Source organism: Nothobranchius furzeri, chromosome 18 (genome assembly GCF_043380555.1).
Source record: "Nothobranchius furzeri strain GRZ-AD chromosome 18, NfurGRZ-RIMD1, whole genome shotgun sequence".
Lineage (NCBI taxonomy): Eukaryota > Metazoa > Chordata > Actinopteri > Cyprinodontiformes > Nothobranchiidae > Nothobranchius > Nothobranchius furzeri.
In genome coordinates, this window is record NC_091758.1 from 35,881,059 (window position 1) to 35,901,281 (window position 20,223).

The following is a 20,223-nucleotide window of genomic DNA, read 5'->3' on the forward strand; positions in this document are numbered from 1 at the left end:
ATGAAAGGCTGACATTTGAATTTTTTCTTTCATGCAAAATTCTGGAGTTAAATAATATGTGCTTTCCAATTTTATTTTTTTTTCAATGACAATAAACCGAACCTGGAATAACCCAACAGTTTGACACCAGCAGTGTGTGTATGCTACCCCAGGCAGGGCTCTGGGACCCTGCTGCTGGCCGTCTGGTTCCACGAGCTCTACCTGTGTTTAAAAGGGGTGGCCCCCGTGAAGCTCAGACCCCAGAGTGCAGACTGGGCTGGGCCTCCGGGGCTTTTCAAGGGTGTGGGTGCCATGCAGTGGACACCTTTTGTTATAGGCTGGGTGGCAAGAGGAGGAGGAACTAATGTGTGTGAGGGGGGGAGAAAAAAAAAGAGTAATGCTATGAGTCATTTTGCATTAGCAGCAGGAGAGGGAGACAGGGAGAGGGGGGAGTATAAAGGGAGAGAATACTTTTGCATGTTGTATGAAGCTAGACGCCATATGCCATCCGAGCTGGGCTGCCTCCTGAGTCAGGGCTCTGGGTTTGACAGGCCTGTGCTTGCCCCCTCCACACACACACACACACACGCAGGCGCACACACACACACACACACACACACACGCACACGCACACACACACACACACACACACACCCTCCTCCTAGGCCTTTCTACGCTCCAGCAATGGGCTTGGCAATTGCTTTGGTTGTGCACGGTCTGTTCATTTGTGTGTGAGTGTGCATTGGAAGCAAAACGGGAGGGTGTGTGTGTGTGTGTGGGAGGGGGGGGGGGGGTACTCAGTGATCTGAACACATCGGACATTGTCGTGAGTCCCGGCAGGAACAGCTGGTCAGCTGGAGAGAGGGGTAGGAGGGGGCAGGGATAAGGAGGGGAAGAGATGGGGAGGCAGTGCGCTACACTGATAATGGGATTAGGTTAAAAGATTCAGAGGGGGAGTGAGGAGCCCCTGCCACCCCCCACACCCCCCATCCCATTAGTAGCCCTCCAAATAATGCATAAACTCTCAACCACCCTATCAAAGCCAACGCCAACCTCCGCCCTAACTAGCTCTGCCAACTCTTCATCCCACAACTGAACCCCAACTTCATCTCCTACCATCTCCTAAACCACAACACATAAATCCAGGTGAGTCTTAAAGAGGTGCTCTTCCACTGCTACGGTACAGAACAAATTATTTCTGCTGGTCAGCTGTTTCCAACCAACAGGAAGTGGGCTAGTTAAACTCGCATCAGCGCAGACCATTACATGAACCCGGAATATAATGACTTGCTCGGCGTCTCACTGTGCCCAGTCAAGCACTGTGTTCCATAGTGATGTAGACTGCTGAGTATTATCTATGAGACTGCTGACAGTTATGGCACAACAGCTGGCAAATTAGACCTATCAGCGATGCTAAATAATTCATGTGAGACAACACTAACATGGCAGATCCTATTCATTACACCCTATCACGCATGCAGGCACACTTTCATCTCTGCTAGGTGGAGAACTTTACAGTATTCAAAAGAAAAGGTTGGGGTCAGACAAAGACAGGCCCAGAGTGGGACAATAACTTGTTGGGAAGTGGTGTGAGAACACGCCCGTCCGCACAGAGGCTGTAATAATTATGACTGGGGACGAAGCAGCAACACACTCAGGAGTGTGTACAGAATATCGCACACTTTGTTTTCCGTATACATTCTTTGAAACGATGTGCAATCCAGAGAGGAGCAGATATGCTCTGGTGGGGAAGAGGACAAGTCAGACTTCAGGAGCTTTCCAATGAAAAGAATCAAACCTTCCTCTTCTCTTTCTGCTACAACACACACACACACACACACACACACACACACACACACACACACACACACACACACACACACACACACACACACACACACACACACACACACACACACACACACACACACACACACACACACACACACACACACACACACACACACACACACACACACACACACACCACCTAAAAGCTTGGCTCGCATGACTGGCGATGGGCAGAAACAGATTATGGTTATTGATCGCTGCCTGGAGATGGATCAGTGTGTGTGTGTGTGTGTGTGTGTGTGTGTGTGTGCTTGTGTGTGGGTGTGTGTATACTTGTGTGTCAGAGAAAAGGATGGGGACTGAGGGGCAGTGTGCAAAAGCTATTGATTCTGTCCAGTAGGGAGGCTATGTCTCTGAATCAAGGTCAGTCTTGCACTGTCTCACCTATTAGCAACTTGCCATCACACAAACACACATGCACACAAAGAGAACAAGTTTTACCTTTACCAGCAGCTCCCATCATCAAAAAGTGACGGAGGGCACATCAAACTCAAGTGCTTATTGAAGAAAGAAATGAATCCCACCATCTGGAGGTGGACATTACTCCACAGTGACAGTATGAAGGATCTTCTCCTTACAGTAAACAGAATCAGACAGGAAGCTCATCCTGTGACAGTCTAGGCTCAAGAGACCCAACCAAACTCATCATTTCCTTCAAGCCATAGATTACATTTGTTCCCATCATTTTATGTTAGAAAATCACAGAATGACATCAGCTAATGCAAATAATATGTTTGAAAATAATAAAACTGTTGTTTAGTTGCAGGAAAATATCTTTTTACGTAGAACATTTTGTGGTTTGACAACACAAGAAGTGAGGAGCAAAAACAGAAGCTGCTGATAGGACGACCACAACGATGGACCAGTTGCTTTTTCTATCAGGCTACATGAATAATAAATGATCTATTTATGAGTTGTTTGTTAAAAGCTTGTGATAAGATGCTTTATGGTATGAGGTCAGTGTGTTCTGACAAAGGAACTACATCGACACTAAACGTGTCAAAGAGTGAGAGTCAGGTATATCTAGAGTCAGATTTGGGATGTAGGATATGCTGCTGCTATATCCGATAACCGATATTTACCAGTATTATAAATAACTTATATTTTGGTACATTTGACAACGATACCTCCCCCCTGAAAACATACGCAAATAGCAACAAGATGGAAAATAAATGTTAATATCAGCCCATCGGACTTATACCGATATGTTAAAAAAGGACTAAAATCGGCCGATACCGATTTAACAAATCAGTGGAAGTGGAAAAAACGGAGCAGAAGCAGGACATAATGTGGAAGAATATAAGAAAAGGGGTGGGATCCATCTGAAATAAACAAAAAAATAAACAGTGTTGTCCATCTGTGTGTAACTTTGTACAATGTTGCTGGTGGATATTTTTCAATATCAAATCCTATTAGCTTGAGAGATTCTGTGAGCGTTGCAGCAGACTGCTGGAGTCCTCTCGAGCCGTGTGACAGAGCGAGAGAGGGGGCTGCAGAGCCACACTGGCCTTTTATCTGGATACACAGGGGTCATGTAGCTTCTCTTTGAAGAAATATTCTCTAATTACCTTGGAGAGTGGTCTCACAGGCAGAGAGCGGGCGGTGGATTGTTAAGGCATTGTGAAGGGGTAAACTAAGGATGAGGATTTTCATCCAGCACAACAAAAAAATTACACACTTCCTGGGATAAAAAAAAATAAACAAGGTGGGTCATTGTTCCAACCTGCAAAAAATGACTGGGGAGGGCAAAGTGCAGAAAGCCGGAGAAAACATCGAGCATCCTGATTTACGACACAAAACATTTTGGTTTTTCCATTTGCCACTGTCCTGATGAGCACTCTAGCCCAGCAGACATGCAGATACAGATATTGGCGAAACACTTTGCCTGGCTCACTCATTCATCTCCTCTCTTGGAGCACGCGAGGCCTGGCAGCCCGTCGGTGCCAGAGCTCCAGAGGCAGCGCTTATCTCCTCCCAGAGATCGTGCTTTTGTGATGACTGCTCGGCTCCTCTGCTGAGGAATGCCAGGTGAAGCTTTGCGGCTCAGCACAGGCCTGTTACTCGCCCCTCTCTCCAGCAACACCCTCCCCACCCCAGCCCATCTCCCTACGGCTCACACAGGCAAAGCAAGGCCCACCCCCGGCTCTGGCACTGAGAGCCACACTGGGCTAATTCACTTGGCGTTGGGTAACAGACATCTGTCACTCAGTATGCCCCAAGGGACACACAGACACAGCCCGATACCGGGGTGAGGGGGACGCAATGTGATGCATTGTGAGAGACGTACAGATGGATGCATACTTACACACAGGCCACTCGGTGTGTAGCACCACCGTTTAGTCTGTGCTGCGTGACTAAACATACTCAGCAATTCTTTTAAAACCCAGTTTGGAAAAACGTTGGAATCCCAAATCCAACGGATCCCACACTTCCTTCCAAATGATGCCTTCTTGAGGGAGGTTTCTATAGCAACCGCCAGAGGGACAGCGTGGCTCTGGTGAGGCGGTGCTGTACATGCTGTCCGAGGAGGAGCCGGGCGTTGAGGGAGATCAGGTTTCGCCCTCAAGGGGCCATCCCGATTCTGCCCCCCCACCCCCCACCACCCACCCCCAATCCACCGCCCCAACTCCATGCTGCTGGCATTCACATGCTAATTCATCTCCACTGGTAATTACACTCGCTTTAAACCAACTGACAACTACAGCTGGAGTCAGGCTCGTAACGGCACACTGTTGGAAGGGTGGAGGGATGGAAGCAAGTGTGTGTGTGTGTGTGTGTGTGTGTGTATGTGCGCACTTACATGTGTTTGCTCCTGGTGCTCTTATTTTGGCTCTCGTTTCCTTCCATAAAACGGTAGTGATAGATGATGACACATTATCGGTGCTCGAACCCCAAACAGCCACACAACCTCCCATTTTTGCTTCAGGGCGTGAAACAGCCCCGGCCTAATAGTTGCATGTAAATCAGGCGGCTCATAAAGATCACTGTCAGCACTCAGCTGTGTACATTGACTAACACGACATGCACGCCACATGTCCCAGTGAATTTAACCACAAGGCTTTTTGGCTCCTTTGAGTGATGTCTCACAACTAACCCAATCACTCTAAAAATACAAACACGCGATCTGCTCTAATTTGTAGCATTCCCACAACGAGCGGATTTTTTTTATAGAGGGGTAGCGAAGAACACATGAAACAGCTGTTTGGACGTGTAAAGGATACAAGCTCTGGTAGAGAGTCAGCCGGGATTTGACAGCTCTGCTGGCATTTATACAAGTGGCTCGAACCAAGCTTGGCAACAGCGTCCCGGTGACAATGGCGCCATTAAACAGAGGTCCGAAGAAAGGAACCTGAAGAAAAAAAGAAACCACAGCGTAAACAAAACAGCCCGACACAAAAGTTAATTTGAGTTTGATGACAGAAGTTTAGACGAAAACACAGGGGTGATTAAAAAAATCCTCATCTTCTTCCAAACGGTTGCTCCATCTGTTTAGGGCACGGCTTCAAGTTGAAATTGAATTTCACCCAACTTTGCATGACAACTACACATATCTAATGGGAATCAATGTTAGGTAAATGAAATTAAAATGACAATCAATGCTATACAATGCCTTCATATTGAGCTGCTGAGCAAATACAAAGAAGCAATATGAATTTTAGCAACAGTGCGAGTGTGTGTGCGGGTACACGCGTCTGCTCATGCATATTGGAAGGGGCCCTTAATCACCGAAGCTCAATAGTCACTGACCTGGAAGTTGACGTGGATATCGGAGACGTTCTGAAAGGTTCTGCTGATTTTAACGTTGCAGTATAAAGAGTTTACCTCTTCAATCAGATTAAACAAACACATTTATTTCAAGATATAAATAATTAATCGCTGTGGAACAGTAAATAAAAGATGAAGGTTCTTAGAGGCAGGTGCAATTGCCAATTTCTATACATCTGAAATATATAAAAATGAGAGATGTTTTGGTAGGAGCTTCTCTTCTTTCCTGTGGCAAAAATATTATGTTTCTGCATTAGTGTTTCTGAAATTTTACGAAAATTCCCAAATTGTTCTGATCATATTGAGGTAAGCGGTCATTCCCACAATAAACGTGTAACGAAAGTAAACAAATTTGGTAAAAAATGTTCCCTAAACCTGCTGAAATTCGACTTTTAGAGTCACTAGTATGGACAAAAAAATTCTGCAGATCAGCGCATTATTTTAAGAAGATTACTAATAATAGTTTATTTATTTACTTATTTATTTTTAGATCCGAGACAAATAAATCTGAAGTAAAAACACCACTTCTTGCTTCAATCTTTTGGATTTTGTTTATTTTTTTAATGTAACTTTTCATTTGGTGATAATTTGTATATTAAAAGATCCAAGCATAGAAGAGTATAACATCCCTTCAATAATAATAAAAGTATGCAAATCGTGTAGATGCTTGAACATCTGAAGCCAGTGGTGGCAGGCTTTAGATGTTCAGACATTTCCATGTCCTCTGGGAGGCCACACATGGAGAGCAGTGCTATGGAGTAACCAAGATGAAAGCTGGCCAACAAAGGGCAGTAACCATCTCTGAGAGTACATACCCACAGTGTGGGTAATAATGCACCACTGGAGTGGATGTGGGGAGGCTGAAAGCCTTCAGACAGAAAGATCCTATAAAATTCACCCACAAGTAAGAGAAGAAAACTGCAGCTAGGGAATACACTCACTATCAGAGACAGGAAATAAACGCAGCACCACGCTGTCTGCGTGCAGCGGGAAGTATCACCGTTTCTTCATAGCGAACAATCGAAGGAGACATAGGAGGAAACTTTTCTATTAAGCGTCTCAAAAATGAGAACCAGCCTCTTCACAGAAGAGATAAATAAAAGAATCCTTTCTACTTGGCTTAAAAGCAAAAATCTGAATAAATTACGTGTGGATTTTTATCAACAAGTCATTTTATTTTGAAAACATTCCAGTCTAAAACAAAATTCCAGACATTTTCAACATGAATATGTTTCCCATAAAAGCTTGACTTGATGTACTTTTATACTTCCTTACTACTTCCCACTTTAGAGGTTGAGGTTGTGCCAGTTGTGTTTATTATCATAACTTAAATGAACATAGCTCTGTAGCTATTTAGGCAAACAGTGCAGCTTATATCGATTCTGAATGTAGAGAATCTCAGCTTTTCGTTGATAGAAACAAATTTAATGGGCTAGGGTTGGGTGTGTCCGCATGTTTTAGTGGTTTTAGCTTTAGTGGTGTACATTTACAACTGTAAATAATACTGTATATTTGTTAAAAGTTATATCTCATTATTTTTTCCATACTTTATTAAGACTTGCACACAGAATTCAAGAATGAAAGTCTGGGGGTAAAACGTTTCAAAATTCCAGACTTTTTAAGACTTTTGGGATCTGTGCAAGCACCCTGCATTAGCTTGACCGTATCGTTCCTGCCTCCTAACTAGAGGGTTGCAGGATTGTGCCCTAATCAGTCTGTCGCATCCTTGAGGAAGACACTTTACCTGCCCTACCTGCTGGTGGTGGAAATCGGCGGTGTCGACTGTGTGTCATCCTCACCTCGGTCAGTGTAGCTCCTCACCACCAGTGTGTGAACATGAATGGGTGAAAGAGTGTTGATTTGTACAGCGCCTTGGGGATGGGTTGGGGTTTTTTAGATGGTGCTATATAAATATAGGCCATTTACAATTTACAAAATCATTTTTATTGTATTAAAAACGAGCTTAAAATGGGAAATTAACATTTTACTGCTGACGCTTTGTTGTTTTGTTGCCAACTGATTTTTTTTACATTAAAGAGCAAATTGCAGGTTAAATTTCTTTTCTAATTCATTTAAAATACTGCCCAAAAATACTATTTGAAATGCTTATTGTGGATATTTCATTTTAAAATGCATAACAGCAGAGTTTTTCCTAGTAAAAAGTGTCCTTTCTCATCAAAACTTCTAAAAAGGCTCTTTCTTCTAAATCTGAACCTCTGACGTAACCAAAGGCGGTTAGAAGCTAGGCGCTGCCTCAGCTCAGTGTGGAGAGTGGGTAGTTTTAGGGTAGAGAGGTCATGTTATCGAGTCAGTGTGTGTGTGTGTTTGCTGGTTATGGATTGTGTTCATTTTGATAAACTATAGTTTGTGCAGCTGAAAAGACAGACTTCTGTAGCCCACATCGGTCGGTACCGGGTCAGTATCTATCTATCTATCTCTCTCTCTCGATATCACTCACTTTCTCTCTCTCTCGATATCACTCACTCGCTCACTCTCTCGATATCACTCACTCTCTCACTCTCTCAATATCACTCACTCTCATTATATCACTCACTCTCTCACTCACTCTCTCGATGTCACTCACTCTCTCGATATCACTCACTCTCTTGATATCACTCACTCTCACTCTCTCGATATCACTCACTCTCTCACTCTCTCGATATCACTCACTCTCTCACTCACTCTCTCGATATCACTCACTCTCACTCTCTCGATATCACTCACTCTCACTCTCTCGATATCACTCACTCTCTCACTCTCTCGATATCACTCACTCTCTCACTCACTCTCTCGATGCCACTCACTCTCTCGATATCACTCACTCTCTCACTCACTCTCTCGATATCACTCACTCTCTCACTCACTCTCTCGATATCACTCACTCTCACTCTCTCGATATCACTCACTCTCTCACTCTCTCGATATCACTCACTCTCTCACTCACTCTCTCGATGCCACTCACTCTCTCAATATCACTCACTCTCTCACTCACTCTCTCGATATCACTCACTCTCTCACTCACTCTCTCGATATCACTCACTCTCACTCTCTCGATATCACTCACTCTCTCGATATCACTCACTCTCTCGATATCACTCACTCTCACTCTCTCGATATCACTCACTCTCTCACTCTCTCGATATCACTCACTCTCTCACTCACTCTCTCGATGCCACTCACTCTCTCGATATCACTCACTCCCTCACTCACTCTCTCGATATCACTCACTCTCTCACTCACTCTCTCGATATCACTCACTCTCACTCTCTCGATATCACTCACTCTCTCGATATCACTCACTCTCTCGATATCACTCACTCTCTCACTCTCTTGATATCACTCACTCTCACTCTCTCGATATCACTCACTCTCTTGATCTCTCTCTCTCTCTCTATATCACTCACTCTCTCACTCACTCACTCTCTTGATATCTCACTCTCTCTCTCCCTCTCTTCACTCTCTCGATATCTCAATATCTCCCTCTCTCTCTCCCTCTCTCCCCCCCTCTCCCTCTATTTAATTTTGTTTAAAAGAAAACACCAAAATTTGGATTTTCCAATTTTTAAATATATTTTTATCCACCACAGAACAATTACCAAATACAAGCCCCAACTTTAAAACCTCCGACACGACTGCCAACTACAAGGATTTACCTGAGGTTTCTTCATGATCTGGATGAAGTACATGTGATTCTTCATTGGGGAGATGATAATGAGCACGTCTCCAAAGTCAGTGGGAATGATGCCACGTCGGTAGTCCCTGGAGTGTTCAGACCACACGATGTGCACCTCATCATTGCCCAGGTGACGCAGCTGCCAAACAAACAAAATCGTCCTAATCAAGAGCCTAGCGAGTGCATGTCATGTTCACTGTAGTGGTAATGAAGGAAGACACCAGACTGGTATTATCAAGTCAGCCCTTTCGTCCCTCATTACCTCTGAAGGAAGGTAACTGAGTAAAGGTGTCCCAAAAGCAGGACATGGTTCATGGTTTCATGGAGGCGATGCAAGAGCAAAGTGCTCGTTTGCAGATAAACTTATTTTTGTCCTCAAGCGTACAAGTCCTGGTTTTGTTTCTTTTTATAGTTTTTTTTATTACATATTCAAAAAGCAAACACAAAATAAACAAAAATTGAGCATTTTAAAAGTAATTCAAATCCAATTAGCCAGAGCCCATCACATCAGAGTTTAAATTGCTTCCCATTTCCACTCTATTCATAAACACAAATGAAACTGGACAGGACAAGAAGATGCACTTAAACAGCAGGAAATGGGCTGATGCTACTTTAGAAGAGGCAAAACAGGTGTACCCTATTTGAAAGCAAACAGATTAACAGTCCTTGGCAAGTGAAGATCACCTATTAGCTGGTAGACCAGTGATGTTGAACAAGCAACTAATTTCTAGTGTATCATGGACACTGAAAAGTGAGCCTCTACTCTGAAGAAAACATCTGCCAATGTACTGTTGGCCTAATGAGCCATTAAGAAACATGCCCTCGCCAACAAAAAATGCAATTAGCACATTCTATTATAAGCCCTTAATTATGGTAATACGGTAATCTTAAACAAATCCACGGCATGCTGATTACTGAGGCTCGCCAGTTCAGTGTGTCTGTCCAAGGATCAGCAGGTACCTAACAGGTCAGTCACTGGGACAATTTCAGAGAAAATGTTGAATATGCATTTGCAGCAGACAATTAACACTGGGATGTTAATTTGGGTTAAGATATTAGCATTTGGAGGAGCTGAATGACAAGTTTAATGAGGATGCTTATGCTCAAGTCAATCATCTTCTGCACGGATCCATTTTATCCCCCTGTTAATCACATCAAAATGTTTGAGACTTCTTTAATAAAATGTGATTCAAGTCAAAGGCTCTTGTCCAATTATCCCTCTTTGACCTCCCATCCAGCCAGTGGGCTCCACACACACTGAAATAAGAGGACTCCAGAACAAAAGAGACTCCTTATAAAAACAACCTGCAGCAGCCCAGTTAAGCTGTAGTGCCTGAGGGTGAGTGTGATAGCTAAGGCACCCGTCTACCTCCTTCCCTTTCACACACAGGCGCATAAGTCTACATGGCCTGACCCCCCCAACCCCGCAGGTCGCTTCCATAACCCCATTACTGAAGCCAGCTGCCACTGCTGCAGCTTGCTTTGGTCCCAAAAATCCAAAATTCGATTCAGGAATTTGTGTTTCCCTCCTTTCATCATCTTTAAAACAGCCAGTCTGCGCAGCGAGAGCTGCCCCGTCCATCTCCCCCTCGCGGTACGCTTCTATGGTTACAAGCCATAAAGTGGGTGACTGCTGGACTAAGTGTTATTTTTAAATTGACAGAGAAACATCCTACTTAGACAAAGACAAAGCCTGCCTCATTCCAATTCTTCATACCATTTCCCCCCTGGGCTCGTTTTGTAAAGCATTTGCAGCCAGCCACCCAATTTTTGTCAGACTTGTGGCTGGTGTGGGGATCCGAGCAAGGTGAGCCTGAGCAATTACAGAACTTTCTGGTGAAATGTATGGAAGTGGAGTGGCACCACACGCTTCCTCCGAGCACAGGCACCCTCCAGCGTCTCACTCTGGTCACGTTCAGCCAAACTCTTTCCACAAACGACATTTTGTGGGTTTTGAAGCAGATTCAGGACGGGTTTGGAACGAGTAGTGCACTTTTTTTTTTTTTAACCGAGAGGGAGAAAGTCTGTCGAGGTTAGTACAGTGGTTGGATATAAGAGAGCCTGATGAATTTCCCCTCCCAGCAGGGTATTGTATGAGAAGATTGGCAGCGCGAGCAGGGGCCTTGCGGCTCATTTCTTCGTGCTAACTGCTACTACTGCACTAGCGCTTAGAATCCCACTGCAGAACCCAATCGATTGCTCCTGTGGCGGCAGCAGGAATTGGATAAAAGGATCCTGCCGGCATCCGGCCGGCGCCTGCCCTAGCAGGGAGAGCTAATGGCTGAATCCAGGCCCTGGTCACAGCACACAGGGAGGGGAGCAAGGGCTGGAAGAATCATAGTCATTACCACAGCAGCACATGCCCTCTCTTCACTCACGCGCCTGCGATTCTCCACTCCTCAGGCCTTCCTGACAAGGGTCACTAATCAATGCCCGTACTCTGGAGTCACACCTCCTGATCACAGCTTAACAGAGCCGAAGGCTACACAACACACTGCTCAGGGCAGGCATGGCTGTGTAGCCATTTCACGGCATCCCATGTGTAAAATAGCACCTACGTTGGTCACTATCTACTAAGCATTTGGGTTTGCATTTACTTTAATGAGAATTATTCACAGACAAGTGAAACACTTAAAAATGAGGGTTTATTTTTACCTTTTTGGTAAGGCTATCATCGGAACCAGATGGCATACGTGTGGACACGTGGAAAATGACTTCCACTGTGGAGGTAGCATAGTAAGGAGCGGTTAGGCCCGTGCTGCCATTCCTCTGGAGACCTCCCATAAAGCCACAGTGAGTGGCCAGGTCAACCTGAAGGACAAAGATTACCGCACAGTTTAGCATTTTATGAGTGGAAATGAGTGTATTTCTACACAGACTGGGCATAAAGTTGATTTAAGGGTATTAGGGGTGCAACGGTATGCCGAAAATCCCGGTTTTGGTGGGACTTTGGCTTTAATGTCACGTTTCGGCTCATTTTCAGTACGGTGAGGGATCAGAGTGAAGAAAAGGTTTTTTGTATAACGGGTCCAGCTTTGTTAACATTTAAAATTAAACTTCGCTTGCAGTAAATTCTCCAACAAAATATCCTCAGTTAACATACAAATGTATGCAATAAAATATTCAAAACCTTTAACAGTTCAAGTATTTTCATTTAAGGAAACATCAACACTACTGCAACTGAAAGAACAGACTACTGAAAAAGAGAAGTAGTGTCCATCTTTAGGAAATTAATTCTTTTTTCCTTAACCCTTTGATGCATAATGGTCACTACAGTGGACAGGTACTCAGAATTGTTATTTATTTTTACTATTAAGCACAGTTGTTGAAGACTTTATTGCATTTGAGCCCCTCCATTTGGACTATAAGTCAAACCAACATATTTCATGTTCAGAATGCACGCTGTCCACTGAGGTGGACATGTAGTAAATAATTTGTAAATTAAATGTTACAAAAATATGTAAATATGAAATTTGTTTCATTCACAGCTAAAGATGAATGAAAAAAATGGTAAAAAAATCATGGTTGAATATTTCATAATTCATGCATCAAAGGGTTAAGTGCATCATTGAGAGTTCCAGCTTGTAGCCTTGTTCAGGTTCGTTCAACCTTCAGTTGTCACACACACTGATGTGTGTGCGAAATTTGTTCTCCGCATTTGACCCATCCCCTGGGGGAGCGGTGAGCTGCAGACACAGCCGTGCTCGGGAACCATTTGGTGGTTTAACCCCCCAATCCAACCCTTAATGCTGAGTGTCATGCAGGGAGGCATTGGGTCCCATTTTTCATAGTCTTTGGTATGACCCGACCAGGAATCGAACCCTGATCTCCCAGGCTCAGGGTGGACACTATCACTAGGCCACTGAGCTGGTTCTATTGATGTAAAGTTGAGTTTAACTTCAGTTTATGCACTGTCGTGGTTGCTCAGCAACAGTGCATAAACTGAGGTAAAGGTGGGAATAATCTTAAGACTGGACCTTCCAATTTCACTGCCGTTCACTACCATTGTTCCTGGTCAACGAAGGACCCGATGCTTGGTACCTACACCAGCTTACGTCAACCGGGTAGTTTGGGTCCTTTGAAGGATGCAGCCCCTGAATTTGGACACGGCTGCATGTGTTGCTGGCTTAAGTGCAGTGACACACCCGTGTAGGATCTCAGTCCGTCTCTGCCCCGCACCGAAAAATCCGAACAGGTACCGTTACACCCCCACAAGGTATTACTGTTTGCACCTCCCATCCAACTCCAGAAACAAAGTCTTCAAAGGCCTGGCTGCCTGCAGTGTTGGACAAGATGGAGCACTTGTCTTCCTGACCTTCTCTGATGTAGAATACAGCAATCTTGTGCGTCTCCCGGCTACAAAAATAAATCACAAAATTGAGGGAAAGAAAAACAGAAAATAAGGGAACAAAAACAATGAAAGAGCTAATTTAGCAAATGTGGCAGAACTTGAAAAGCTTGATGCTGTTTAAATCTTTCTAAACTAAATTCCTTTGACGTGAAGATCCACACATTCCAAACCCCACACCTGCCAAAAAAGATAAGCTGTGTGGTTAGGAACAATTAAGTTGCTGAATAAAAATCAGAAGCAGGGGGATAAAAAACACACATCTGCCAAATTTCTTCACTATTTTGTCAGCTTTAACATGCTTTTTGAAAAGAAGGCAGCAAAGTCTCCTCATCTATTCCCCTTGTTGCCATGGCAGTGCACGGTGTCGGGGTAGGTTTTGGGCACTTTGCATGCTTCTGCAAAGATTGTTATTATTGTCCAGCAAAGTCCGTCTGTCCGAAAAAATAACAGTTCCATCCCAAGAGGAATTCTTTAATAGGTTCTTGTCATTGGTGGCATGAGATGAAATTATTGATTAGAAGAGGGGAAAACAGAAAGAGGACGACAAGAGCGATGGCAGGTGGTTTTCAGGGTTGTGGTTAAAAGAGTCTGGCATGAAGAAAATGACGGGGTTAGAAGAGAGGAATCACGCGCTGTTTGAAGAAGCTTTCACCTGGGCTCAAACAGGTGTGTCAGAAAACTGTTACTGAATTACAGGCAATTGTGTGTTCACTGGTATCTCAGACAGACGTGATGCAAAGCCTCGTTTTCACTGGGCACAAGGAAAAAAAAAACCTTACCACTGCCTTGAGTCCAAGTTCTTCAGCTCTCTTAAAAGTTTAGAGTTTTTCTTCAGCAAATGGAAGTTTTTCCTGCATAAAAACAATCATCAGATAAGAAATTTTAAACACTGTGGAGAAACAATTCAGGTGTCTGTAAACCCACGGCGGGATAATGATCTGCCTGAAGTTTTCATACGGTTTTGATTACCAAAAGCAAAGCAGGCACAGGTGCAAAACCCAATCTCCTAGTTGAGGTGTGTGTGTGTGTATGTGTGTTTTATTAAGAGGTGTAAGCTTTTAATTTACAGGGCACAGCCGCAAAGATGTGGCTTTGGAGACCTTAGTGAAAACAGCTGGGCACTTTTACCCCGTTGAGAGGAGATTAGGACACCGCAGACTCCAATGTGCCTTCAGTTCGCCTCTCTTTAACTTACAAGCAAGCGGCTGAGTTACAATGAAGCTTTAAATGGGCGAATGTTTTAGATTTTTTATTAAGCAGCAGAAAAAGAGATCACCAAAATAAAATCTGGTCTTCCGTAAAACACAAAGGAGATCCAGTAAGAAAAAAGACTCAATATTTAATTTATGTCAACTGTATAAAACACATAATTAGTCCCGTTTCCACTATCACAACTTCCGGGTAATTTTACCGGATCGTAGGCTGGGCAACAAATCGAACATTTATCATTATCAACATTTCTGACGCTTATCGAGATCGTTATTCCCATGTCAATAAATTAGATAATAAAAAAAATGAAAAGATGTGTGTAGGTTAGCAACGTTCATGTCACTTTAACTAATTTGCTGCCAGCTGTTTCCTGATCGGTAAAGCCCTTTGCTGCCAGCGTTTCTCACCATTTTTACTGTTTTTTTTAAGAGTCACAGAACGTTGCGCGCTAGGATGATGTCGACGCCAAAACAACCAAAACAGAGTGGAGACTCACCTCTTACATCAGGAAGAATCCGCACGTTTTGAGCGTTATCCGTTCTTTCATAATCCGTTGTCGAATTGTGATCGGCAGAAGCTTTTCCGGTTCGCTCCTCACTTTTTTTTACAGCAGTGGCCCAAAACGATCTCCTAACACATGGATTTTCTGCTTCCTGATCACGTGACGTGTGACATACGTAGAGGAAGATCGGCTTTAGAGCTAAGATGTTTGTTCTCAAGGTGCGGGGGCTCGTTCTGATGCCCACACAGTAAAAAAATGCAGTGAATGAGTTAAGAAGCGGTACCACCTTGAGTCACGTAAAAATGTGACTCAGCGTAATCCATGCAACAGCTCCATCTAGAGGACTACTTTTGTTTCTGCACATACCGGTAGTTATCGTCCATTTATCGTTATCGAGGTGAAATCCTCAATAAATCGTGATATTGATTTAAGGCCATATCTCCCAGCCCTACCGGATTGTTACATTTTGTCTCCACTTCACAAGGTCTGCACAAACAGATCACTTTCCGAGCTACTTCTGGGACCAACCGAGTAGCTTTACAGGGGTATGTACTCAGGAATGGCCCAGTAGGGTCAATGGGCAGAACTTGTGGTTAATTCATGCTGACTGGTTGTAAATCAGTAGAAAATAACTTTAGCAGATACTGACAACCAGCATTTGTAAAACTGGAAGAATTGGTGGTAAAACTGAATAAAAGGAAAAGCAGCATTTACGCTCCTTTAAAATCTGTGTTTCCAAACTCCCAAAGATGAAAACATGAGTTGTATGCGAGTTATTACAGCTTTGTGGTCTCTGGTCTTTGAACGCCACCTTTTAAGTCACACAGCCGCTCTCCTCATCCCCTGAATGGATTAAATTATGGCATACGGTACTTTGAAAGAATACCATAATGTTAATAATGTTGGATTTTGGTTCTAATCAGTGATGTCTTTCACTGCCGAATTGGTTGCAATATGCTGACGTCTTAGCAAAGTCTTGAAAGGGCCGATTTCGTATGGCTACACAATGGCTGAGAGGACCAAGCCATCGTATTTTCCTTGTCAGCTTCCCCATCTCAGAAATTTCCCAGAACTCTTATAATGGAAACGCATCTAATCTTTGCATTTGATGTTTTCTCGAATTTAATTCACAGCAGATAAAGAATCTGAAAGTCCAGGATGTTGGTGCACTTTTAGGATTTAGTTTGCAAACCCAATAGACCCCTTTTTAAAGCTTACTTTGTTACATCTCTTTTCTTTCAAATCTAAAGGCAAATTTTTCATTATGGTTGCTGCAATTTTCAGTTACTAGTAATACCTGCGATCCCAAGAGTTCATGCCAAGATCGTTGAGCAGCAGCCGGCAGAAGTAGAATGGAGCTTGTGGTTCCTGGTAGGAGGGCTCCCTTTGGCAGGCAGCCCGAAAGCTTACATCAGCATCCCACTTCCTCACTTGTTCCTCTTCCTGGTGAGTTTGACGGAGAATGGCCTCCAGTATGGTGCTCTCTTGTTCTAAGTTCATGCCGTGAGGTGAGGGTGCTGGTTGATTGAGCTTGAGTCGTGGCTGAGAGAGGCATTCTGGGCTGCTGTGGCTAAGGTCCTCCAGCAGCTTATCCAGATCATCAATCTCTTCGTCTTCGGAACAGTTAGAGAGGGAGTCAGAGTAATGGAATTTGTGTGGTCCTTTTGTTGGAGAGGCGGGCTGGTTTCTGCCAAGTGTGCTAAAAGCTTTAGAAATAGGTGACTCGACAGCATCAAAGACCCCCGCATCGTCAAAGTCTTCCTGTGTGGTGCAGTATAGGATTGTGCCATCCCAGGAATACTTGCCCGAGATGTCCCGGACAATGACGCGAACTTGTGAGGAAGGGTGCGGGGGTTGACCGACAGTGGGTGTCTCAGCAGGGATCTGTAGGTAGGACACCAACGTGCTATCGTTGAAGACAAACAGCTGTAGGTTGGGGCTTTTAAAGACCTCAGAGGACAGCTCAGACGACTCCACGTAGGGGTTGTCGTGGTTTTCGCTCACAAGGCTGTACAGAAGAGCGGGACCACCACTCAGAGGATGGTGGCCAAGATGGTTCACCAGGTGAGTCATGACCATCCGCGCCGTCAGAGGTATCAGCTCCATGTTTCGACGACGCTTTTCTGGCAGGATCAAAAGATACACAAAACAGTGAAACAAAACTGGGATTCAGAAGACAGCAGCACATGCAAAGCCTTTGATATCACACTCGGTGCACAATTTGCCAAACATCTTTTAAAAGCCTTTCATTTGTGTGTAGACATGCCATCATCTCGATCAGCTCTTTTTAAGCAAAGCCAAATCTTTCTCATAAGTATTAATAGGGGTGGTTCATTTATTTTTCACAATAGCTTGGCCAGCACACCTCTAAGTAGGTAGCATCTAATCATAAGAGACAACTTTGCAAAGCCCATTGAGCGTTCTTACAATGGATCAGTTCTGGGTTCTGAGACTGGCCAAGTGCTAATGAGGACGACCATCTTTGCAGGCTGCTGAATAGGACACTGCTCGGTGGATTGCATTTATGTAAATGTACAGGTTTTCATTCCCAAGTGAAAGGCATGCAGAGCTTTATTCTGCAGTGATGCGGGGAAAAACAAGAAGATGCACTTTTGCATTGTGACAGTGCTATCAATACCATCATCCCCCCATCAAAGTAGAGAAAGCTCTTTAGAGAGCAGGCCAAGCTGCATTAGAGAAGCGCTGGCCCTTTGATGTGACTTGATCAATATGAGGTGAGGGCATGAATATAACTAGGCCGGCACGCTTTGGTTTGCCCTTTTGATAGTGTTTTGTTATTTCTGCTAAGACTCTGTGCAGCAGTGCACCATGAAAAACAAAAAAATGCAGAGGTGTGCATGGTGACATTTTCAAGACAAGAAGCTTCTGTTTAAATATCTGCACCGTTTCAGCAGATGTTTGTGGTCCGCTTTGGTCTGTTATGCGTTTTAGAAGATAAGGACACCGGAAGGGACTTTATTGACTAATGGAATCACAAGGCCGAAAACAGAAAAAAAAGAATCAACATTTTTTAATACTCCATAATGGGCTCTCTCTTTACGACTGACCACTAATGCAAAAATTCCATTTCCCATGATGGCTGATTTTCTTTTCATACTTTTAATGAGATATTGACATCTAATGGAGCGGCTCCAAATGGACAGGCTACTTAAGTTTGCTTTTACCTGTAACCTTTTTGGGATTTTGCTGTTTTTTTTTTTTTATATACTGTATATGTGAGGGCAGTGGGGTGGGGATAATGACCATGGTGATCATCTGGATTTGATGCAGTTAAAAGTCTCATTATTACTAATATTTAAAAAATTTTTTTTATTTGATTGGTCACGCTGCATTTTATATGCATTCTGAACGTAAAAATTATCTTCAATCCTTATTACTTGCATCAGTCACAGAAAGGTAATAGACAGGAAATGGTCGGATTGGAAAAAGACAGTTTTTCAGACGTCTCAATGAAAATTTATATACATGGCCCCACCCACCTTGGTTTGGCTTGCAGCTGCTTCTCGGCTAGTAGAAGCTAACCATTTGCAACTCCACGACATAACAGAACTTGTTCAGGCTAGTCGTATTAGTGAAGATAATGTTTTATCCGGAAAAAAAAAAGTTTCACTGTATTCTGAGTTTTGTTAACGAAGACAGAAAAAGGGTTGTGTTGCTGTTAGCCAATCAGAGGTGAGACATTTGCATACTATTAATATTAATGAGACAAACTCATAATCTGCCGACCCACTCCTCCGATAAATTTCTAGCCATGAAACAGGAGCACAAGAGCATATTTTCTACAGAAAACTGCCCACAAAACATTCACTCTTAAAGACCACAGCAAATTATGAAAAACACGAGCGAATTAGACCTTTAATTACTGGAACAACTACCACACAAACCAACACATCGGTCTTGTAGACGGAAAATGACTGGGTGTCCTTACCTTCAGCTACAGTGAGAAGATTGCTAATATCGGAGGGGGTCTGTGATGGCGGTGTCTCACAGTTCTTAACCTGACCTAACATTAGGTCATAGTCACTAGACAAATCAGACAAATTGAGGAGATAGTGGCTTTGTTGTGTGTGCAGGTTAGAGCCAGACACACAGCAATGCAGCACCTGAGAAACAGAAGAAGATTATTATTAATTAAATGAAAAGCGCAACATTTTGTGGAATTTTGATGAACTTATGTGCAAAACAGGGCAAAAACCCCACAGAGATGTTCCTGCAGAACTGCTTTAGCAAGACAAGCTTCTGGATCACATGGTCTATTTACATCATAAGGCAAAAGTGGAAAGGACAGGGGGGGGGGGGGGTGCTTTATTGCCACTAATCCATTTCTCCTGTGATGTGTGAGTGTATCGATCTACATAACAGATGGCAGAGCATCCGTTGGCAGTGCTAGATAAGGCGCACTGGGGCAGTTGATTACAGCCATTGGACAGGTTTACACTGTTTGATTTAATTAAGACATTATCCTTGAGCTCAGCTCTCGCCACAAACATAAATGCTTCCCCAAAATAAACACCTGTATCATGTAAAACCTTAGTGGAGATACAAACGCGTACGGGGCGGGGGATAGAAGCCAAATGTATGTAGATGAGGGTGCATCTCATTCAGACTGAAGCAACTTGGGTAAAGCCATGCAAAGGCTAATCCCATTCAGTACAGGCGCATACACACACTTGGCTGGCTGGTCATGTGAAACAGTATTGTGTAGGGCAATGTAGACAGTATGTGGATGCTTCAGCCAAGCAGCCCTCTGAGTGCGCGGGGGGTGGGGGGTGGATTGGCGGATTGATGCTGAAAAGACCTGAACCAAACAGCTGCTACACCAAAGCCCCAAAGAGCTTCCTCGGTGGAGAGGTAAGGAGGGAGGGGAGGGGA

The 20,223-nt window shown here is 43.8% G+C and overlaps 1 protein-coding gene across 7 annotated transcripts in view; it reads right to left on the bottom strand.

Annotated features, from left to right (window-relative positions):
• ralgapa2 (Ral GTPase activating protein catalytic subunit alpha 2) overlaps nucleotides 1-20,223 on the bottom strand; it is a 126,731-nt gene that overhangs the window by 19,751 nt on the left and 86,757 nt on the right. For all 7 annotated transcript variants that reach the window (XM_054741500.2, XM_054741503.2, XM_070546715.1 and 4 more), the window contains 7 exons: nucleotides 19,280-19,454; nucleotides 16,628-17,453; nucleotides 14,399-14,470; nucleotides 13,501-13,624; nucleotides 11,924-12,079; nucleotides 9,249-9,407; nucleotides 5,052-5,179 (listed from right to left, as the gene is read on the bottom strand). In XM_054741500.2, the coding sequence (XP_054597475.2) occupies nucleotides 5,052-5,179; nucleotides 9,249-9,407; nucleotides 11,924-12,079; nucleotides 13,501-13,624; nucleotides 14,399-14,470; nucleotides 16,628-17,453; nucleotides 19,280-19,454 (1,640 nt within the window). The remainder of the gene's footprint in view (nucleotides 1-5,051; nucleotides 5,180-9,248; nucleotides 9,408-11,923; nucleotides 12,080-13,500; nucleotides 13,625-14,398; nucleotides 14,471-16,627; nucleotides 17,454-19,279; nucleotides 19,455-20,223) is intronic.